The sequence below is a fragment of the Archocentrus centrarchus genome, chromosome 7 (genome assembly GCF_007364275.1).
Source record: "Archocentrus centrarchus isolate MPI-CPG fArcCen1 chromosome 7, fArcCen1, whole genome shotgun sequence".
Lineage (NCBI taxonomy): Eukaryota > Metazoa > Chordata > Actinopteri > Cichliformes > Cichlidae > Archocentrus > Archocentrus centrarchus.
In genome coordinates this window covers 34,401,707-34,421,657 of record NC_044352.1, presented here as the reverse complement: position 1 = coordinate 34,421,657, position 19,951 = coordinate 34,401,707, and the positions used below count along the sequence as shown (strand labels likewise).

Below are 19,951 nucleotides of genomic sequence, written 5' to 3'. Positions count from 1 at the left end.
GCTGCCTGTGTCAGGATACTTGCCAATCAAAGCTGCCACACCCCTAACTTTAAGACTTACAAAATCCAAAATAGGTAAGTCATTAAAAAAAAAAAATGCCCTCCATGCAGTTCTTATAAAGAGGAAACTATAGAGGCCAAAAATGTTTCTTGTACCAAGTTGTAAACGTAGCTTTTAATGCTGTAAAGTTGTTTATTGACTAATTTTAGGAGCCAGCCTAAAGTGTCTATTAGAGGAACTGCAGTTTTTGAGACTTTGAGAAGTCAGGATTCCACATGATGTCAAATTGTAGGTGCATATGATTGAGCAGAAACAGGACTGTGTGAAAGTTCACAAGTATCTTCATTAATATGGGATGACCTGACCTTTATGTTGAGGATCATCATAGATGAGAAATCTTGATTAATGGCAGTGACCAAACAGCTTCAGAAGAAGGTGCATCAGGTCAGGAGAGCTGACCAGAAATATTTTCTCCAAAATTCACGGTAGCGCCGGTCTCTGGCTGCATGACCTGTCTCTGGATGAGTGATCTGGAGCAACCATTTCGTTGTGTGCCTTGTGCGCACAATGACAATGAGTTGAATCTAACATCTAATCTAAAGTTCAGCCTTAATGAGAGAACATTAAGGCTGAATGAGCAGAAGCATGGTGATTATATGCTCAGTCAGTCTTCCTCAAGCAGTACACCTGCTCAGAGTTTGACCATGCCAAAACAATTGATGCTTCTCACCCTTCCTACACACCAGATTTGGCTTCTTGTGACTTTTTCCACTTTTGTAAATGGAATTCAGGTTGAAAGATCACCATTTTGACGCAGTGGAGGAGAACCAGTTTGTGTCACAGATGACACACACATTGGATGAAATCGAAACAGACTCAGTAGCTGTGTCTCAGCCAGAACACAGTACAGACGCTTGCTTGCTGTGGGTGGACATTACAGATAAAACCTTCTGCATCCTTAGAGATCCAAGACAGGCATCAAAATCCACTACTTCAACATGAACGTGAAATCTCATAAATATGCTTGATGTATAGGACAGGGTGACTGTATCCATAAACTGCTGGAAGGGTGATTGAAAATTCATTACTGAATGCAAAAAGTGTTTGCAGGCTGTGATCTTTTAAGGTGGGACTTGCTGAACACTGGTTTAGTATAAAACTTTTGTATGTACCAAAATAACATTTTAAAAATATTTCTTTAAATCATCTTTGAGTTTGTAAATTAAGAGTACTGTATTGGTAGTGACCTTTAGGTCATCATTTACATTTTGCTCTCCCGTGTTGCTAAGAACATCCCATGAACCTGGAAATGACCCACAATACAGCGCACTGATTCAGATGTTATTGGCCTATGAATCAGCCCTTGTGACTTCTGACTCATTTTGCCAGATCGGGTCACATATGTCCGTTGTATATACGTACATCATTTAATTCACGTCTTGTGTCACCTGCCGAGAGGCAGGAAGACACTTAGGGATCACATTCCTGTCGTCTATCTGTCCTTCACGCTTTCAGGATCTCAGTATTGACTTTAACCTCTTAACTGGCCACGTCCTGCTGGCAGTTTGTAGTTCCTTTTATACCCTCCCATTTTTTAATTGACACCTCATTCGGGCAATCATGTAACTGGCCACACCACATCACTTGACAAAGCTACGCTCATTGGGTGGCTGTAGCTCAGTAGGTAGAGCAGGTCACCTACTGATCGGAAGGTCAGTGGTTCAATTCCTGGCTACTGCAGGCTGCATGCCAATGTATCCTTGGGCAAGATACTTAACCCCAAGTTGCTCTCCGACCGTTCTGTCGGAGTATGAATGTGAGTGAATGTTAAATAATTAAAGCACTTAGCTTAATTAATTAATCATGGAAGTGCTTGTATGAATGGGTGTGCATGGGTAAATGTAAAATGTGTTGTGTAAGCGCTTTGAGTGCTCATATCTGAGTAGAAAAGCGCTATATAAGAACTAGTCCATTTACGTGACGCCCTCTGAGTATTATTGGCTCTGGGAAACCAATTTCTTAACATGATTGGCTGAATGAGGTGTCAATCAAAACGAGAGGGTCTATGAAATGGGTTGTTAAGAGCCAATAATAACCAGAGGGTGTTATGTAGTTTTTTCAGGTGATTTTGGTGCTGCCAGTTAACAGGTCAAACTTGGAGGATAGCTTCAAATTCATGCATCTACTAAATATCTCAGACAAATTTGACTCTCAGCCACCTTGACCTTCAGGTCAAGGTCCGAGTTTTCTGAAAATCTTGTGAACGTGATAACTCAAAAACAATGTGAGGTAGGATGTTCAAATTCACACCACAGATGCATCTATCAAAAAATCTCAGACAATGTCAAATCTCCTTTGACCTTTGACTTTGATCTTCAGGTCAAGTGTCGCCTACTGACAGGCAGGGAGACAAATAGAGATCACTTTCCCATCATCAGCCTGTCTGTCCATCATATTTTCAGAATCTCAGTAATTGTACAACATATTAACTTCAAACTTGGAGAATAGATACATATCATCACCCTCCTAAAGTAATGGTCTAAGTCTTTTTTTTTTTTTAGGTTTTTCAGAAAACACACACACACACACACACACACACACACACAAAAACAGATATTGAAAATACAATGATTTTGGCAGAAATAAAGTTTTCTGTAAATAATGACATAGGCCATTAATTTAGGAGGGTGACTGTATTGAAGAGTGCAACTGCAGAGTACAAGAGCCATAAACCTACCTCCTCTTATGCTGGTTTAACCACTGTCCTCAGTCTTTCCGTTATTCATTTGTCTCTCAGCTGTCTCATCTCCATATTTTCTATGTTAGATATGAAAATATGGATTTTCATATTATTAATTATTATCAATATTGAAGAAAATAAACTTCATGTATAAAATATACAGTTCTGCACAATACCCACTGAACAACAATTACTTACTGTAAAAATCTGTTTGTCAATATTAACTGCCAAGCTCAACACTCAATCACTTACTTTCATACGCATTAATATAGTTTCTGACAAGCCTTTGAGCAGGGCATACATGTTTTTTGGAACACACTCGTTATGACATTAAGATGATGGTACTGCACCCATCAGACAGCAGCAGGATCAGCCTTCAAATACCAAATGGATTCAAATCTATTTCGGGCCTCCTTTCAGTCCGCTTTCTAAAGACTGAGGAAACAGTGGGACACAGCACGTCAAGCAAATCTGTGTATCTGTGGTCTTTCTGCGCCTGTCTGACTTCATTGTATTCTCAGAAAATGTCCTCAGTGCACATTTTAACAGGATGAGGGACGAATGTGAATGTGAAACCATGGAAACAAACCAGACAAAAACTGTGGCTGAATCACTCAGGCATAATTATTCTGCTGCCTCAACCTTCTCCGTTCTGTTGTTTGCCTTCATTGCCACTCAGAAATGGAACAACATGGACCCAGCCTTCACGGTTTCACATCTGACCAGCTGAAAAAGAATCACAGTTTTTACAGATGTATTTGAGATCAGAATATTTGTCGTGGCTTGGGGATTATTTATCTAAAAAGAAGTGAGGTTCCTTTTAATTTTATCTGTTAAATTACACCGGTCCATCACAACATTAGTCAAATATTTGCATCCATCATTTTTCTACTCATTGGAATCTTGTGCTGTTAAGTCGTGTTTCTTTTTAGTGACAGATTCACACATTTTTCTCAATGTGTGCTGGTAGTCCATCAAATTAAGTTCAGTTCGATTCAGTTTTATTTGTATAGTGCCAAATCACAACAAACAGGTGCCTCAAGGCACTTTAGGTTAAAGACCAACAATCAAAACGACCCCCTATGAGCAGCACTTGGTGACAGTGGGAAGAAAAAACTCCCTTTTAACAGGAAGAAACCTCCAGCAGAACCAGGCTCAAGGAGGGGCTGCTGAGGGGAGAGAGACAGGACAGAAGACACACTGTAGAAGAGATTAATAATAATTAATGATTAAATGCAGAGTGGGTATAAACAGAGTAGAAAAGAGGTGAAAAGTCTGACAGCAAATTGAAAATCTCGTATTTTATATTGGAACAAGACAGATTTGCAGATGTGAATTCTGGGGGGGAGGGTCCCCTGGGTGTCAGGTGATTGCTTGCTAGTGCTAATGGCCATGCCGGCTTGCTAATTGTGTTAATAGCAATCAGTTCTGATGGCAAATTGGTGAAATTCTCAGTCCGGCGTGAAAGTACCTCAGCCCAGCCCAGTGCAGTGCTGGGTGATCGGCCACTTTCACCCATTATTCACTTTTTACAAATCTGAGCCTCATATTTCCAGTCTAACATCGATGACCATGTACAGTGCCTTGCGAAAGTATTCGGCCCCCTTGAACTTTTCAACCTTTTGCCACATTTCAGGCTTCAAACATAAAGATATAAAATTTTTATTTTTTGTGAAGAATCAACAACAAGTGGGACACAATCGTGAAGTGGAATGAAATTTATTGGATGTGTCAAACTTTTTTAACAAATAAAAAAACTGAAAAGTGGGGTGTGCAATATTATTCAGCCCCTTTACTTTCAGCGCAGCAAACTCACTCCAGAAGTTCAGTGAGGATCTCTGAATGATCCAATGTTGTCCCAAATGACTGATGATGATAAATAGAATCCACCTGTGTGTAATCAAGTCTCCGTATAAATGCACCTGCTCTGTGATAGTCTCAGGGTTCTGTTCAAAGCGCAAAGAGCATCATGAAGACCAAGGAACACACCAGGCAGGTCCGAGATACTGTTGTGGAGAAGTTCAAAGCCGGATTTGGATACAAAAAGATTTCCCAAGCTTTAAACATCTCAAGGAGCACTGTGCAAGCAATCATATTGAAATGGAAGGAGTATCAGACCACTGCAAATCTACCAAGACCCGGCCATCCCTCTAAACTTTCATCTCAGAGTGATCATGGGCCAAGAGGCCCATGATCACTCTGGATGAACTGCAGAGATCTACAGCTGAGGTGGGAGAGTCTGTCCATAGGACAACAATCAGTCGTACACTGCACAAATCTGGCCTTTATGGAAGAGTGTCAAGAAGAAAGCCATTTCTCAACGATATCCATAAAATGTCTCGTTTAAAGTTTGCCACAAGCCACCTGGGAGACACACCAAACATGTGGAAGAAGGTGCTCTGGTCAGATGAAACCAAAATCGAACTGTTTGGCCACAATGCAAAGTGATATGTTTGGCGTAAAAGCAACACAGCTCATCACCCTGAACACACCATCCCCACTGTCAAACATGGTGGTGGCAGCATCATGGTTTGGGCCTGCTTTTCGTCAGCAGGGACAGGGAAGATGGTCAAAATTGATGGGAAGATGGATGGGGCCAAATACAGGACCATTCTGGAAGAAAACCTGTTGGAGTCTACAAGAGACCTGAGACTGGGACGGAGATTTATCTTCCAACAAGACAATGATCCAAAACATAAAGCCAAATCTACAGTGGAATGGTTCACAAATAACCGTATCCAGGTGTTGGAACGGCCGAGTCAAAGTCCAGACCTGAATCCAATCGAGAATCTGTGGAAAGAGCTGAAGACTGCTGTTCACAAACGCTCTCCATCCAACCTCACTGAGCTCGAGCTGTTTTGCAAGGAAGAACGGGCAAGAATTTCAGTCTCTCTATGTGCAAAACTAATAGAGACATACCCCAAGCGACTTGCAGCTGTAATTGCGGCAAAAGGTGGCGCTACAAAATATTAACGCAAGGGGGCCGAATAATATTGCACGCCCCACTTTTCAGTTTTTATTTGTTAAAAAAGTTTGACACATTCAATAAATTTCATTCCACTTCACAATTGTGTCCCACTTGTTGTTGATTCTTCACAAAAAATAAAAATTTTATATCTTTATGTTTGAAGCCTGAAATGTGGCAAAAGGTTGAAAAGTTCAAGGGGGCCGAATACTTTAGCAAGGCACTGTAGCATTGCAATAATAATAAACATGGAATAAGAACAAAGGTTATATTCACACTCCAGGTAAAAGTGGCCTAAATCAGACTGGACTCAGACTCAGTATAAACAGCGCAAATTATATTGAATCTGATCTTTCCAAATTGGATTTGAGTCATTTAGTGATCCTAAATCAGACACAGATCTAGGTTTTGCAAAGCAAACATGTCACCATTCATGCTACTTCTGTGTCATTCACCTGAGCTGAATGTTTTCCACAAGCATCGGGATTGTCTGATTATTGGAGTTTTCTCTCTCTCCCTCTCTTGCGGAGTCTTTGCCAAAAAAAGTGCATTGAGGTGATTGTTGGTGTGAATTGGTGCTATGTAAATAAAATTGAATTTAACTGAACTCAAGTCACACTGGAATCTGACTTGCCAGATTTAATGTGAATTGCAAAACATACACACATTCATTCTTATTTTCTGCTTATCCAAAGTTAAGTCACCGTGTTAAGTGGCTAAGCAGGTTATTCCACACATCCTTCTCCCCAGCCACACTACTCCCACAGTACACCTGGTCAAGAGTCTTCTTCAAGTCTGCAAAACATATGTAGACTGGATAATTAACCTTATACCACCGAACGTGTCAAACACAACACAGTGTACTTCAGAAGTGCCACCATTTGCGGACTTCCAGCAACAAATACTGTAATACCCCTATATGACTATGAAGTGCCATTTCTGAGCTTTCAGGAACCATTTGAATTTTTCCGATAGGTTGCAGAGTTACGGTAAAAAGTTATGGTTACGGTAAAAAGTCAGCTGATCAAAGTTCCTTGCTCCCTGCCAGTGAGGTGATGTTCAATATCCCAAAATCCAGTGCTTCAGTGGTCAGTGTCCACATGCACAGGCCCCTCCTTTGACTATTGCCCAGCTTGCACTGCACCCAAACCCAGTGCATGTCCCCACAGGTGATGGGCTCATAGGGTGGTGAATTCCCCTCCACCACCAAACACTAGGTTCGCCTTCAAATGTCCAGTCTTATATTGGAGTTAGGTGTTGTTTTTGAATTTCTAAAATAATACAAAATAGAGACATCTTCACTGGTGAAAATATGAGTGACCTTTTTTCTATGTTGTTTGACTTCATGGTCTACACTCCTAGCGAGGACAAAAACAGCTGCTATATGTAATACATTTTGTGTTTGTTTTTCCTCAGCTGGACAAGAAAGAGGTGACGCCGCCCTTCAAACCTCAAATCTCTGATGAGTATGGCCTAGAAAACTTTGACACGCAGTTTACTAATGAACCAGTGCAGCTAACACCAGATGATGAGTAAGTACTGCTTTTTCAGCTCACATCATGGCCATCATGTAGAGCATGGTTTCATGTTTCTGACTACACGTCTGAAGTTGCTGTTACATATTACAGTGAACATGATAATGGTTGAACTGTTGTTTTGTCACTACGTATGATAATGTTGACTGTGATCAATTATTGGCATCATCAAGCAGGTGTAAACATCTTTTAGCAGGGACTGTGCTCATTTTTAAATCCATATTTTATTCTTGGACTCCTTTTTATATGGCAGCTTGAAATAAATCATAATTACTGTTGAAGTTTTGTATTCTGTTCTGAAATCTACAGCTATTACTTTTTCAGTCACGTTATTTTAATACCTACTAAGGTTTTAGAGTGCACAGTGATGACACATTTGCCAGGGTTGTAACAGTATGTGCAATTTTAGCGTCAAAACAAATCAAGAAACAATTATTGTGCTGTATTTTGGTTTTAAGTTATGCTTTTATTCAGTCCTGTTATAAACCCAACTCAACTCTTTTCTTTACAGCTGTGTGCTTTTGGCCAGGCCTTCCCTGCCAGGCTGAGACGAGTTTAGGTTTAGTTGAGTCAAGATGATTAGTCAGCATCAAAGGCAAAACCAATTCAGCCATAACGTTGCAATCTCTTCCAGTGTGTCGGTTTACTTCAATGTAAATACTCCACAGCTGACTCGAAACAACACAACAGTTTGAATAAAACTGCCTATGCTGCACACGTTAAATTGAAGTAGTACGCTCTTCACCAATTATGTTACAGTCCAGGCATAAATATTCAGTAACAAAGATTTAAACCCACGAACCAACTACAAGGGGGCCACAAGCCAGTGTACTCCTAGTGCCAGGCCCAAGTTGGTTTAAATTAGGAGGGTTGTATCAGGAAGGGCATCTGGTGTAAAATCTTTGCCAAATCAAACATGTGGGTCATCAAGGATAAGATTTAAATAATACAGGTGCTGGTCATAAAATTAGAATATCATGAAAAAGTTGATTTATTTCAGTAATTCCATTCAAAAAGTGAAACTTGTATATTATATTCATTTATTACACACAGACTGATATATTTCAAATGTTTATTTCTTTTAATTTTGATGATTATAACTGACAACTAATGAAAAACCCAAATTCAGTATCTCAGAAAGTCAGAATATTGTGAAAAGGTTCAGTATTGAAGACACCTGGTGCCACACTCTAATCAGCTAATTAACTCCAAACACCTGCAAAGGCCTTTAAATGGTCTCTCAGTCTAGTTCTGTAGGCTACACAATCATGGGGAAGACTGCTGATTTGACAGTTGTCCAAAAGGCGACCTTTGACACCTTGCACAAGGAGGGCAAGACACAAAAGGTCATTGCTAAAGAGGCTGTTCACAGAGCTCTGTGTCCAAGCACATTAATAGAGAAGCGAAGGGAAGGAAAAGATGTGGTAGAAGAAAAGTGTAGAAGCAACAGGGATAACTGCACCCTGGAGAGGATTGTGAAATAAAACCCATTCAAAAATGGAGCTGGAGTCAGAGCTTCAAGAACCACCACACACAGATGTATGCAGACATGGGTTTCAGCTGTCGCAGTCCTCGTGTCGAGCCACTCTTGAACAGAGATGGCGTCAGAAGCGTCTCGCCTGGACTAAAGACAAAAAGGACTGGACTGCTGCTGAGTGCTCCAAAGTTATGTTCTCTGATCAAAGTCAATGTTGCATTTCCTTTGGAAATCAAGGTCCCAGAGTCTGGAGGAAGAGAGGAGAGGCACAGAATCCATCTGGCTGAGGTCCAGTGTAAAGTTTCCACAGTCAGTGATGGTTTGGGGTGCCGTGTCATCTGCTGGTGTTGGTCCACTGTGTTTTCTGAGGTCCAAGGTCAACACAGCCGTCTCCCAGGAAGTTTTAGAGCACTTCATGCTTCCTGCTGCCAGCAAACTGGCCTGACCTTTAACCCCATAGAAAATCTATGGGCTATTGTGAAGAGGAAGCTGCGATACGGCAGACCCAACAATTCAGAAGAGCTGAAGGCCACTATCAGAGCAACCTGGGCTCTCATAACACCTGAGCATTGCCACAGACTGATCGACTCCATGCCACGCTGCATTGCTGCGGTAATTCAGGCAAAAGGTGCCCCAACTAAGTATTGAGTGCTGTACATGCTTTTCGTGTTCATACTTTTCAGTTGGCCAATATTTCTAAAAATCCTTTTTTTGTATTGGTTTTAAGTAGAACTAGACTGAGAGACCATTTAAAGGCCTTTGCAGGTGTTTGGAGTTAATTAGCTGATTAGAGTGTGGCACCAGGTGTCTTCAATATTGAACCTTTTCACAATATTCTAATTTTCTGAGATACTGAATTTGGGGTTTTCATTAGTTGTCAGTTACAATCATCAAAATTAAAAGAAATAAACATTTGAAATATATCAGTCTGTGTGTAATGAATGAATATAATATACAAGTTTCACTTTTTGAATGGATTTACTGAAATAAGTCAACTTTTTCATGATATTCTAATTTTATGACCAGCACCTGTAGATTGTTAGAAATTTGTGAAGAGACTCTGGTTATGGTAGAATTCATGTCAATATAATCAAAAGCGTCTAAATAAATAATTATTACAAGCTACATGTTTCATAAAGTTTCAAGTCATAACAGGCAAATATATATATATATAAAACATAATATTTAGTGTTTAGTGACCACATGGTCAGATGAATCTAAAAATGAACTGTTGTTGTAAGACAAGATGTAAGACAAGATCTGTTTGGTGATAAAATTTAAAAATTGTGGGCGCCCTGGTGGCTTAGTGGTGAAGCTGGCGACCACATACATATGCCGTCTTGCGGTGCGGGTGGCGCGTGTCTTCCCCCATATCATTCCCCCATTTCCTGTCTCCCTCCACTGATGATAAAGCCGCTGTGGCCGAAAATGCAACAAAAAAATAAATAAATAAAAAATTTCAAAATTGTTCTTCGTGAGCAACACATGCACATTTTGAGGTGACGGTGTCGGCCTCGACCCATGACTCGCCAGGGTCTATCAAAATGCTAATCCTTGCACTGTGATTTTTCCGAGAAAGAACATTTTGTATTAATAACATTATTGAGACCTTTATTAAATAGACTGGTTCTTATATAGCACTTTTCTACTCTACTTGTGCACTCAAAGCGCTTTATGTAACATCATTCACCCATTCATACAAGTACCTTTTTCTACGCCTTTGTGTTTCTAGCTAATATTCACACTGATTCAAGAGTTACTTGGGGTTCACTATCTTGCCCAAAGATACTTTGGCATGCAGACTGGAGCAGCCAGGGATTGAACCACCAACCTTCCAATTAGTAGCTGACCTGCTCTACCTCCAAAGGTGTGCATCTGAAAAAAATTGTCTGTCCTGGTCAAACAGAAGTTAAAAAGAGAGCTCTCTCTAATTTAACTTCATACAAACACTGGGTGCTGTGCCATCTTCCCAGCAGACTCCTGCAGCCAATAAAGAAAAGCATCTCTGCATGTGAGTTTCCAACATTTATGTTTTTATCCATCAGGGGCAGTATTTTTGATTAATGCAAACATGCAGCCCCAGGATTTGACTGGAGCCCTTGTTTCAGACTGAGCACTGACGACAAAAGGCTTAAAGATCTTAAACAATAACAGACACAGTGCAGGAACACATCAGCCTGTTTTCTTCTCTGCATCACAAAATGGATTCCATAAGGCTTTGGCAGGCCTCTCCAGTACAGCTCCAACTAGGCTCATGTTAGACAACATCATGCTGAATTGATTGTCGAGGCTCCAAAATACTGGTAAGTTATAATTTATACAAGTTATAATTATAACACATTTAACTGTTTGTATGTCACACCATAGAGTAGCACTTACCTTGGCTGTAGCTATATGGCAGAATAGCTTGAATCAAAGAAAATATCTAAGCTTTTGTCTTTTTAAAAAAACAGCTTTTGAAATGTGACAGTGCAATTCTGACTGGGTGCTATTGTTACACTTCAGGCACACATCTAACTATTAAATGGTTACAGGCTGCAAACTGCTGCAAATGACACAAACAACATCTCTACACTTTTGTTTTAGGCAAATCAAAGCAACATTGTGAACATGACTGGGTGCCATCTTTATATCTCAGGAACACAGAAGTCGTGGCTCAACAGAGAACAAAGACACTACAAGCTCCTGCCCCTGCTGCTGCGCTAGAATACAAGATGTTGTAATGGAATATTGTACCATAATAAATAACATAAAACTACTTCATGTCTGACTGGCTTTTATTTTTAAGATTCACAGTACAGTTTAGTCCATCTACAAGGTAGAATATGTAAGAATATTATTACAGAGCAAGGTTAAATACCAAGTAAAACTTTATGCTACATAAGTGTGTATGCAGTACTGTGAGATGTAAAAATCTAAACTGTATCTGCATGTTTCAACTGTACAGTTTGTTTGTAGCTTGCTAGCACATTTACTCACATTGGCTGAAATTGAAATGAGAATTAAAATGAGATTGGCTCACTTATCTCATCCAAATGTGGTCACTTCTGATTAAAAAAACCCAACCATTCAAATAAGGCCAGAAAAAAACATCATGACGGTGATGGTGTCCAGAAGCATATATTTGACAGCATATTATATACGTCCATCTTTTATATATAGACTATGGGAAATTCTGAGAAGGGGTCCCATTTCAAGACAGACATTCAATAGACATTTACAGAAAAAGTATGGCTGACAAAAATCTAGATTGCATAATTCTTGGTGCTGTCAAATGTCTGGGAGCCTGTCTGCTATGGCTTTTGATTATCTATACCTCCCCTGTGTCTTGACTTCAGCTTTAGCAGAGTAGAGAGTCTTTCCAAAATAAATTATGCCATTCATGCTGTCAGTAATTGGTATAATCACTTCAAAGTTGACTGCACTGTACTTAGTGGCCTTATTAAATGCCCATCAAGATCTGCACCAATGGCAGATGTCTTTGGGAAGCATCCACTGTGCTCCCTCAGTTTGATGTTGCAGCACACCTCTGCTGTTCAGCAGATATTGATCTTCAAAGCCAGCCTCGGAGTAAGGGAGCTTCGCAGCTCATTAAGGGGCTACAGCAAGATGGCTCTGAAAGTCATCCCAGCTCATTTCTAACAGAGTTTGATGATAGGAGTCTGTGACTTACTTTTGGGGAGACAGTTGTCAAAGAGGTCAAAATGGCGCAGTGGTGAGAGGAGGGAGGTGAGTGGGAGAACAGGGTGGGGAGCACATGACCAGTTGAGTGGCAGAGATACCAAGATGGCATCAAACACTGCAGCACATCAAAAGAAGACACACGCCTCCTCCTTGTGTCTTGCGCGTTATCTCCCCAACCCTTTCTCTTCCCTGTTACCAAAGAGAGGGGCTGACATCGCCCACTCTTGCTAGGAGGGGGTGATGCAGAAAGCTCTCCAGTCTCCCCTCTCTCCCACTCATGATGGGTTTGGCATGAGAAGAAAGAGAAGTGAGAGCCATGAAAGGAGAGCGAAGGGTAAACCCTCCATGTTAGAGATTTACATTGAGACATGAAAAGCCAGAATGGCTGGGGGCCCTTGCCAGCATGTGAGAGAAGTGGAAGAGAGGCTTTAGGTTTTCTATGCCAGCTCCCATCTTAGAAAATGGCCAGCCTCAGCCTGTGCCTAGGAAAGCAGAGCTTTGTTTTCACTAGCCTTGATCCTTGGTGGTTGATTTCAAGGAGCTTGAATATATAGCAGCTAGGACTACAGTACTGCTTTAGTATGGCATATCTTCACAGAGCAGATGATGTACGTGCAGCAATTAATTCATTAATTAAATAGTTTATTCTTTCTTTCCTTGTTTTCTTTTTTCTTTTCTTTTTTGGATAAATGGACATATCACAGTTATCTTTCAGACTTACTTAGTGACCTGCAGTACCCGTAGTATAACACACTGCATTAACCAAACTTTACATTCACTTATGTTACATGTCTGTCTGTGATGTTAACTAGCATTATCTCTTCTTGGAACTAAATCTATCTACAAACCCAAACAGTTAACTGTATTTTAATGAACAAGTGAGCGAATAAGTGCCAAAATGTGGTGGAACAGGATATTTGCATCATGGATGTGCAGGCAACAGCAACCATGTGATGCTATCCTGTCATTATGGACCAAAATCTCTGAGAAATTCCTTTTATTCATAAAGTGCCAACTCAACAACAGTCTCCTCAAGCCACTTTATATTGTAGGGCAGTGGTTCCCAAAGTGTGGGCCTCGACCCCCTGGTGGGCCACAAAGGTACTGTAGGGGAGCCGCAGTAGTAACAGAAATTCAGTTTGAAATTACTCACAAGTATGCATAGTTACATATTTATATAAATGTATTGATTTACATAAAAAGTGAATTAAAACTGGTAATATGGGATGGTTAGTTTGTGATGTTGCTCATTACGCTGAACTAAATTTACTGCTCTTGTATTGAATTTTGTGTCCCAGTGGCGAGTGGGTCACATATTAGAATTAGCACTTTACATACGTTTGGGTAGTATGAGCAATTTATAGCCAGCAGCCTGTGTTGTTTATGTTTTTTGAATCAAATTTTCAAGTAAAGTACATACTTTCTCTTGTATTTTGATTTGAGTGACAACAGGCTTCTAGCAAGGACAATTTCACAGGCTGGCGCTATTGGACGGCCGGGAGAGGGATGGGGATTTTCTGGTTTTTAAGTGGGCCGCAGCACTCTTGACTTTGGGAACTACTGTTGTAGGGTAAAGAGCCTACAGCATAAAGGCTGGTTGATGAAGCCTAGTTATTCAAGACCTCATATGTGAGAAGTATTTTAAATTCAATTTGGGATTTGACAATGAAGAGATGCTAATATGGGAGAAATGTGGTCTGTCTTTCTAGTCCCAGTTAGTATTCGCAGTGCAGAGTTCTGGATCAACTGATAGCTTCTATGTGTGTGTATGTATAATTTAGTAGACCTGTATGCCTAATAAACAGCCTGCATTGGATCCTGCTGTTCCCCAGTGATTTTTTGCAAACTTTGGTTTTAATTGAGCTTTATAAAGGATTGAGTCCATTCCATTTTGGCCAGAGGGAAACTCTGCAGCCCTTAAAATTACAACCCAACATTTTCATTTACATAGTGATGTAAATCTATGCTATGCCTTCTAATAATAGTGCCTAAGAGAAGTATTTATAATATAAACATACATACTTCTGTCCCAACACATGACTAGCTTTTGTGTGTGATGAAAACTCCTCATTTACATGAACAAACTGGAGTGTATCTGATACAATTAGAACCAGTGCAGTTCCTTTAATACCAATGGTGTGTTCGAGTTTCTGCAGTAAAATATTTTGGTATCAAAGCTGCACTGAGGTTTAGTAGGACAAGCACAGAGATGAGTCCACTGTCAGAAGCCATGAGATGATCATTCATAGCACTAGTGCTGTTTCTGTGCTATGATGCACTCTAAATCCTGACTGAAACTCTTCAAATAAATCACTCCTCTGCAGATGATCACCCAGCTGTTTTACAGCTACTGTTTCATGAATTTTTTTAACTAAAAGGTTAAGGTCTATATTTAGCTAACTGGCTCAAAAAAAGGCTGTAGCTTGTTAGTAAGATAAACTGATCATATTTAAAACTGCTTAGACTTCTTTGAGCAGTCTTGTACTAATGGGGTTTAAAAGACACATTGATGGTTTAGAGCAGGGATCCTCAAATCCAGGCCTCGAGAGCCCCTGTCCTGCAGGTTTTAGATATGTCCCTGATCCAACACACCTGAATCAAATGGCTGAATTACCTCCTCAGTATGTAGTCAAGTTCTCCAGAGTCCTGCTAATGATTTCTATATTCGACTCAGGTGTGTTGAAGCAGAGACACATCTAAAACCTGCAGGACAGGGGCACTCGAGGCCTGGATTTGAAGAGCCCTGGTTTAGAGGAAGAAATTAATTCAATTCAATTCAGTTTTATTCATATAGCGCCAAATCACAACAAACAGTCACCTCAAGGTGCTTTGTATTGCACCAATAATTACAATAATTACAGAGAAAACCCAACAGTCAAAACGACCCCCTATGAGCAGCACTTGGTGACAGTGGGAAGGAAAAACTCCCTTTTAACAGGAAGAAACCTCCAGCAGAACCAGGCTCAGGGAGGGGGGGTCATCTGCTGTGACTGGTTGGGCTGAGGGGAGAGAGACAGGACAAAAGAGACACTGTGGAAGAGAGACAGAGATTAATAATAGCTAATGATTAAACGCAGAGTGGGGTATAAACAGAGTAAGTTGAATAGACTGGTTCTTTTATAGTGCTTTTCTACTCTACATGAGCGCTCAAAGTGCTTTATACAATAGTGGACACAAGCCCACTGATCTCAGTGGCAGCCCACATCAGCTGATGGCTCAGCTTCTGCACATCCAAGTGGCAAATCTCACACAGGGTGCATTATTTAAGCTGTGTTAGCCTCCCCACAGTTGTTTCAGTTGAATCCTTACATCCCTGTAAAATATCATCTCTTACATGATGTCAAAAAAAGAAAAAGAAAATTTGGCAGACTAATCAGTAAAGGTCTGATCACAATGGTGTTTTTGTTTCCCGGGCATGCTGCTTCTATTAACAAAGGAATAATTACAGGTAAATGGAGTGGAACCTCATAAATCGTATAATTCTGGATTCAGAGGGGGTGGATAAAAATGTCCTCCCTTAACAACACTGCTGCCTTATTCTCCTACAGCAACAGGCTGTTTACTCATCTGTGTGTGTGGTGTGGTGTGGTCGTGGTTTTTTTTGTTCTTTTTTTTTGTGGGGGGGGGGGGGGGGGGGGGGGGTCTCTTGCTGGGAAAGGCCAGGATGCTTTCTCCTTGCAGACACAAGCAGGGGGCTTTGAAGTTAAAACAATAGGTATGTTCATTGGTCTTCTCCCTGGTCTACCAGGTGGGTGGGAGTCTCACTTTAAGGGCCACCGGCATTGTCAATCAGGTTGTAGATCCCACCCACATCGAACACCAGGACAAGTGAATGAAATGCTATAGTGTCTTTCTTTGAGTGTGCCGACTGGAATATTGATGAAGCAAATATTTTTCCTCCATCTGATCTCATGTGAAGTACTCTCACTGTGGGAGTAGGTCAACCAACAATACAACTGTTTGATTTAGAAAATGGTGTTTTTCTGTTTTGGAGTTTCAAGGAGAACAGGGAGGCAGAGTGAAAGACCACAGAGAGGAACACACAAAAGAGAGGGGAGAAGGTTTGGGAGATGACCAAAACAAACAATGTGTTCAACCAATGTAAATTTTGTCTTTTTTTGCTCACTTGGATAACTTGAAAGCATTACCAGATGGAGAAGAAGAGGAGAGAGTGCAGAAAAAGAGGTGGAACAAAAACAAGCAGGAACACAGGAATATCCAGAGAGAAATGCAGCTGGTTTTGCAGCAAATTTAGTGGCAGCACAGCTGCATATTCAAGCTAATGCAAAGGCATGAGCAGACACGAATGAGTTTAAATGTAGCTCAATCAGGATCACGTATGTTAAAATGAGATTGTAATCTGCAGTAGTTTATATTTGGCAGTTCTGTTCGGTTCTATTCTGGGACATGTAAAAAGCGGAGGCAGCAAGACCTTAATAAGGACTGGAGTGCGCATTAACAGATACGGTACTGAGGCAGAAACAGCTGGGGGCAGGTGGGTTGCAAAGCGGCTGGAGAAAAACTGACAAAAAAAAAAAATGAGGTTATCAGGTGGTTTTCAGCACAATGAAATCTGACAGCAGCAGTAGTATAAAGTATAAACAAACACATCTTTATGTAGCTTTTTTCATGTAATAGATTTTAACTAAAGCTTGAAAAATAAAGGCAGTGAGCAGAGAACTGTGTGAACACCTCGTGTAGCGTATGTAATTACCTGATGTGAGCTTTTCATCTAATCATATAGTTATGCGGTCACTATTAGTGATCACAGTTGAAGCTAATAAACATCTTCAGTAGCATTAGATCAAAATAAACTTAAAAACTCTGTATGTAATTACTTCATAGATTACATATGCATTCGTTTTAATCGCTGGTAGGAGGTAAATGCCTACAAAAAGAAATCTGATATTAGTGAAGATTTTGAGAAAATAACTATTTTTTACTGGAGGTATGAAATATTCCTCTATAGTTTTTTTTTTTTTTATCTCAGTCTTTTAAACCTTTTTCAATAAAGCATGATATTCACTTTGCAAATTATGATCCCATTTAGAGTCAAATAAATGATAAAGCAGGGTATGTTTTGGCTAAGTTGTTGAGAATTCACGACACAGTGGGTGTGCAGGTTCTTATAGTTCTACCATAGCCTTCACTTTATACTCGATAAAAACAGGATGGCAAGAGCCAAAACTTGATTTCACCAGATTTCGACCCTTCTGAGTGTCACCACAGAAATGGAGACTCATCAGGCCAGGCGATGTATTTCTAATCTTCTGTTGTCCAATTTCGGTGATAGCCTCAGTTTCCTGTTCTTAACTGATAGGAGTGGCACCCATTGTGCTCTTTTTCAGTCTCCTCTGACCTCTGGCATGAACAAGGCATTTTTGCCCAGGGAACTGCTGCTCATTGGATATTTTATTTTTCCAACCATTCTCTGTAAAAATCCCAGTAGATCAGCAGTTTCTAAATTACTCAGACCAGCACATCTGGCACCAGCAACCATGCTACATTCAGAGTCATTTAAATCATCTTTCTTCCCCATTCTGATGCTCAGTTTGAACTTCAGCGTGCTGCCTTGACCATGTCTACTTGCATAAATGCATTGCATTGCTGCCAAGTGACTGATTAAATATTTGCATTTGTGAGATGTGGAACAGGTGCACCTATAATTAAGTGGCTGTGAGTTTACCATCTATAAATAAATGTATGTAGTGGAGCTGGCAAAGAAGTTGTGCCAGTCTGATTTAAAACCACTGTGTATAGTTGTAAGGAGTCTTTCTGTCAGAACTGCGAAGCTCTGAGCAAAGTTGCCCTCTCTCACCAAGATAAGGTGTCATTAAGAATTATAAATCCTTCAAGCTCCAAACCTCCACGGTAGGATACGTTTAACACAAAGGCTTGTTTGAACTTTTCCTTTTTTCTAGCAAAAGATACGGCGACAGCACATCTGAGAGAAGCCAGGAGCAAACCTGATCCCGGTTTACTGTCAATAGCACTGAGCTTTAGGTTTGTGATGAAACAACACCTCTAATTCTTCTTTCCATCTTGCTCTCCTCAGGGATGTGATCAAGAGAATAGACCAGTCAGAGTTTGAAGGATTTGAATACATCAACCCCCTGCTGCTATCCACAGAAGAGTCTGTATGAAGGAGAGACCAGCTTCCTCCTTCGCCCACCTACTGTCTGTCCAAGCTGTTGTCAAAGGAAAAACAAACAAAAAACCAAACTTCCAAGCCAACTCAGAAAGATGAAGTAAAGGACAACAGGGAAGACAAGTGCACCCTCTGGACCTGTCAACCAGATAAGGCAGGAGCAGGAGAAGGAAAGAGTTCTTTCCTGGACAATTCTGATTGTTTTATTGGGGTACCAGACTCTTATTTTGGTATCTAAAGGAAAACAGACAGCAGACTACATTCCCCGGTGTTATGTTGTCTTCTCCTTTTCTTTTCTTGTTCATTCCTTTTCCCCCTGTCAGAATGTCCATCCTTGCATCAAAGCAGGACTGGCTTTGTAATTTCAAAAGAGAAATGTTTCATTCTGTGCCTGCCACCATCAACGCATTTCAACCCATCTCACACCCCTGGATGAATATGACAGTTCTGCTGAAGAACTTGAAATAATTTATGTGCACTTTTTTAAATTGTTAATTTCTTTGTTTTCTATCTTGATGGGGGGGGCAATGCCTCACACAAAGCAAGAATGTACAATGACAAAGGTAAAAAATGTTATTGTGTATTATAATGTAGCTAGTGAGCCCAAAATTGATGCCTTTTTATTGATGCAAGTGGCACAGTTTCGTCCATAACCACAAACCTTTCTTTGTGTTATGTTCTGTTATTTTCACAAACAAGGGAGGAAAACACTAACTGGGTGACAACTTTTTATTTTAAGAAGTGCCTCAAAGATCCAATGAATTCCCACGGTTCTGATTGCACCTCTATTGGACATTTCTTCACCGATCATGGCTTCAGCAGGTAAAACAGCTGAAATGCTGCCAGGGTTCGTCCAAAATCTTAAAATCTGTAGGGAGTCAGTATGTTTGGAGCTCAGTAAGCTGCATCAGTCCTGACACATAAATGAAACTTCTTATTTTTAATGAATTGTTCAAATAATCAGTATATACATTTGAATCTATAGACAGATTCACCAGAGCAGCTTGTAAGCCACCACTGGAAGAGACCTGACCTTTTTCATTAGAGATGAAACTCAGTGCTTGATGTATATTTTCAGTATTTCACAGTAAAGGCTATGGCCCACCTAAAGAGTTTCCCAGTGCCCGATTTGTCATCAGATAGGTGCTGTTCGGCGTAGACTCAGTACATGTCTGCATCTTTTATATGAAGGTGTATGGTAAATGGACTAGTTCTTATATAGCGCTTTTCTACTCAGTCTGAGTACTCAAAGCGGTTACACAACACGTTTACATTTACCCATGCACTCCCATTCATACAAGCACTTCCATGTTTACTAAGCTAAGTGCTTTTAATTATCTAACATTCACACACATTCACACTCCGACAGTTGCATCGGAGAGCGACTTGGGGTTAAGTATCT

General features: G+C 40.4%; 1 protein-coding gene across 1 annotated transcript in view; it reads left to right on the top strand.

The window, feature by feature from the left end:
- The window catches only part of prkcz (protein kinase C, zeta), a 178,615-nt gene extending 158,754 nt beyond the window's left edge, over positions 1-19,861 (top strand). Inside the window, exons 16-17 of the mRNA XM_030732648.1 lie at positions 7,122-7,237; positions 18,457-19,861. Coding sequence (XP_030588508.1) covers positions 7,122-7,237; positions 18,457-18,544 — 204 coding nt within the window. The 3' untranslated portion in view covers positions 18,545-19,861. The remainder of the gene's footprint in view (positions 1-7,121; positions 7,238-18,456) is intronic.
- The last annotated feature ends 90 nt before the right edge of the window (positions 19,862-19,951 follow it).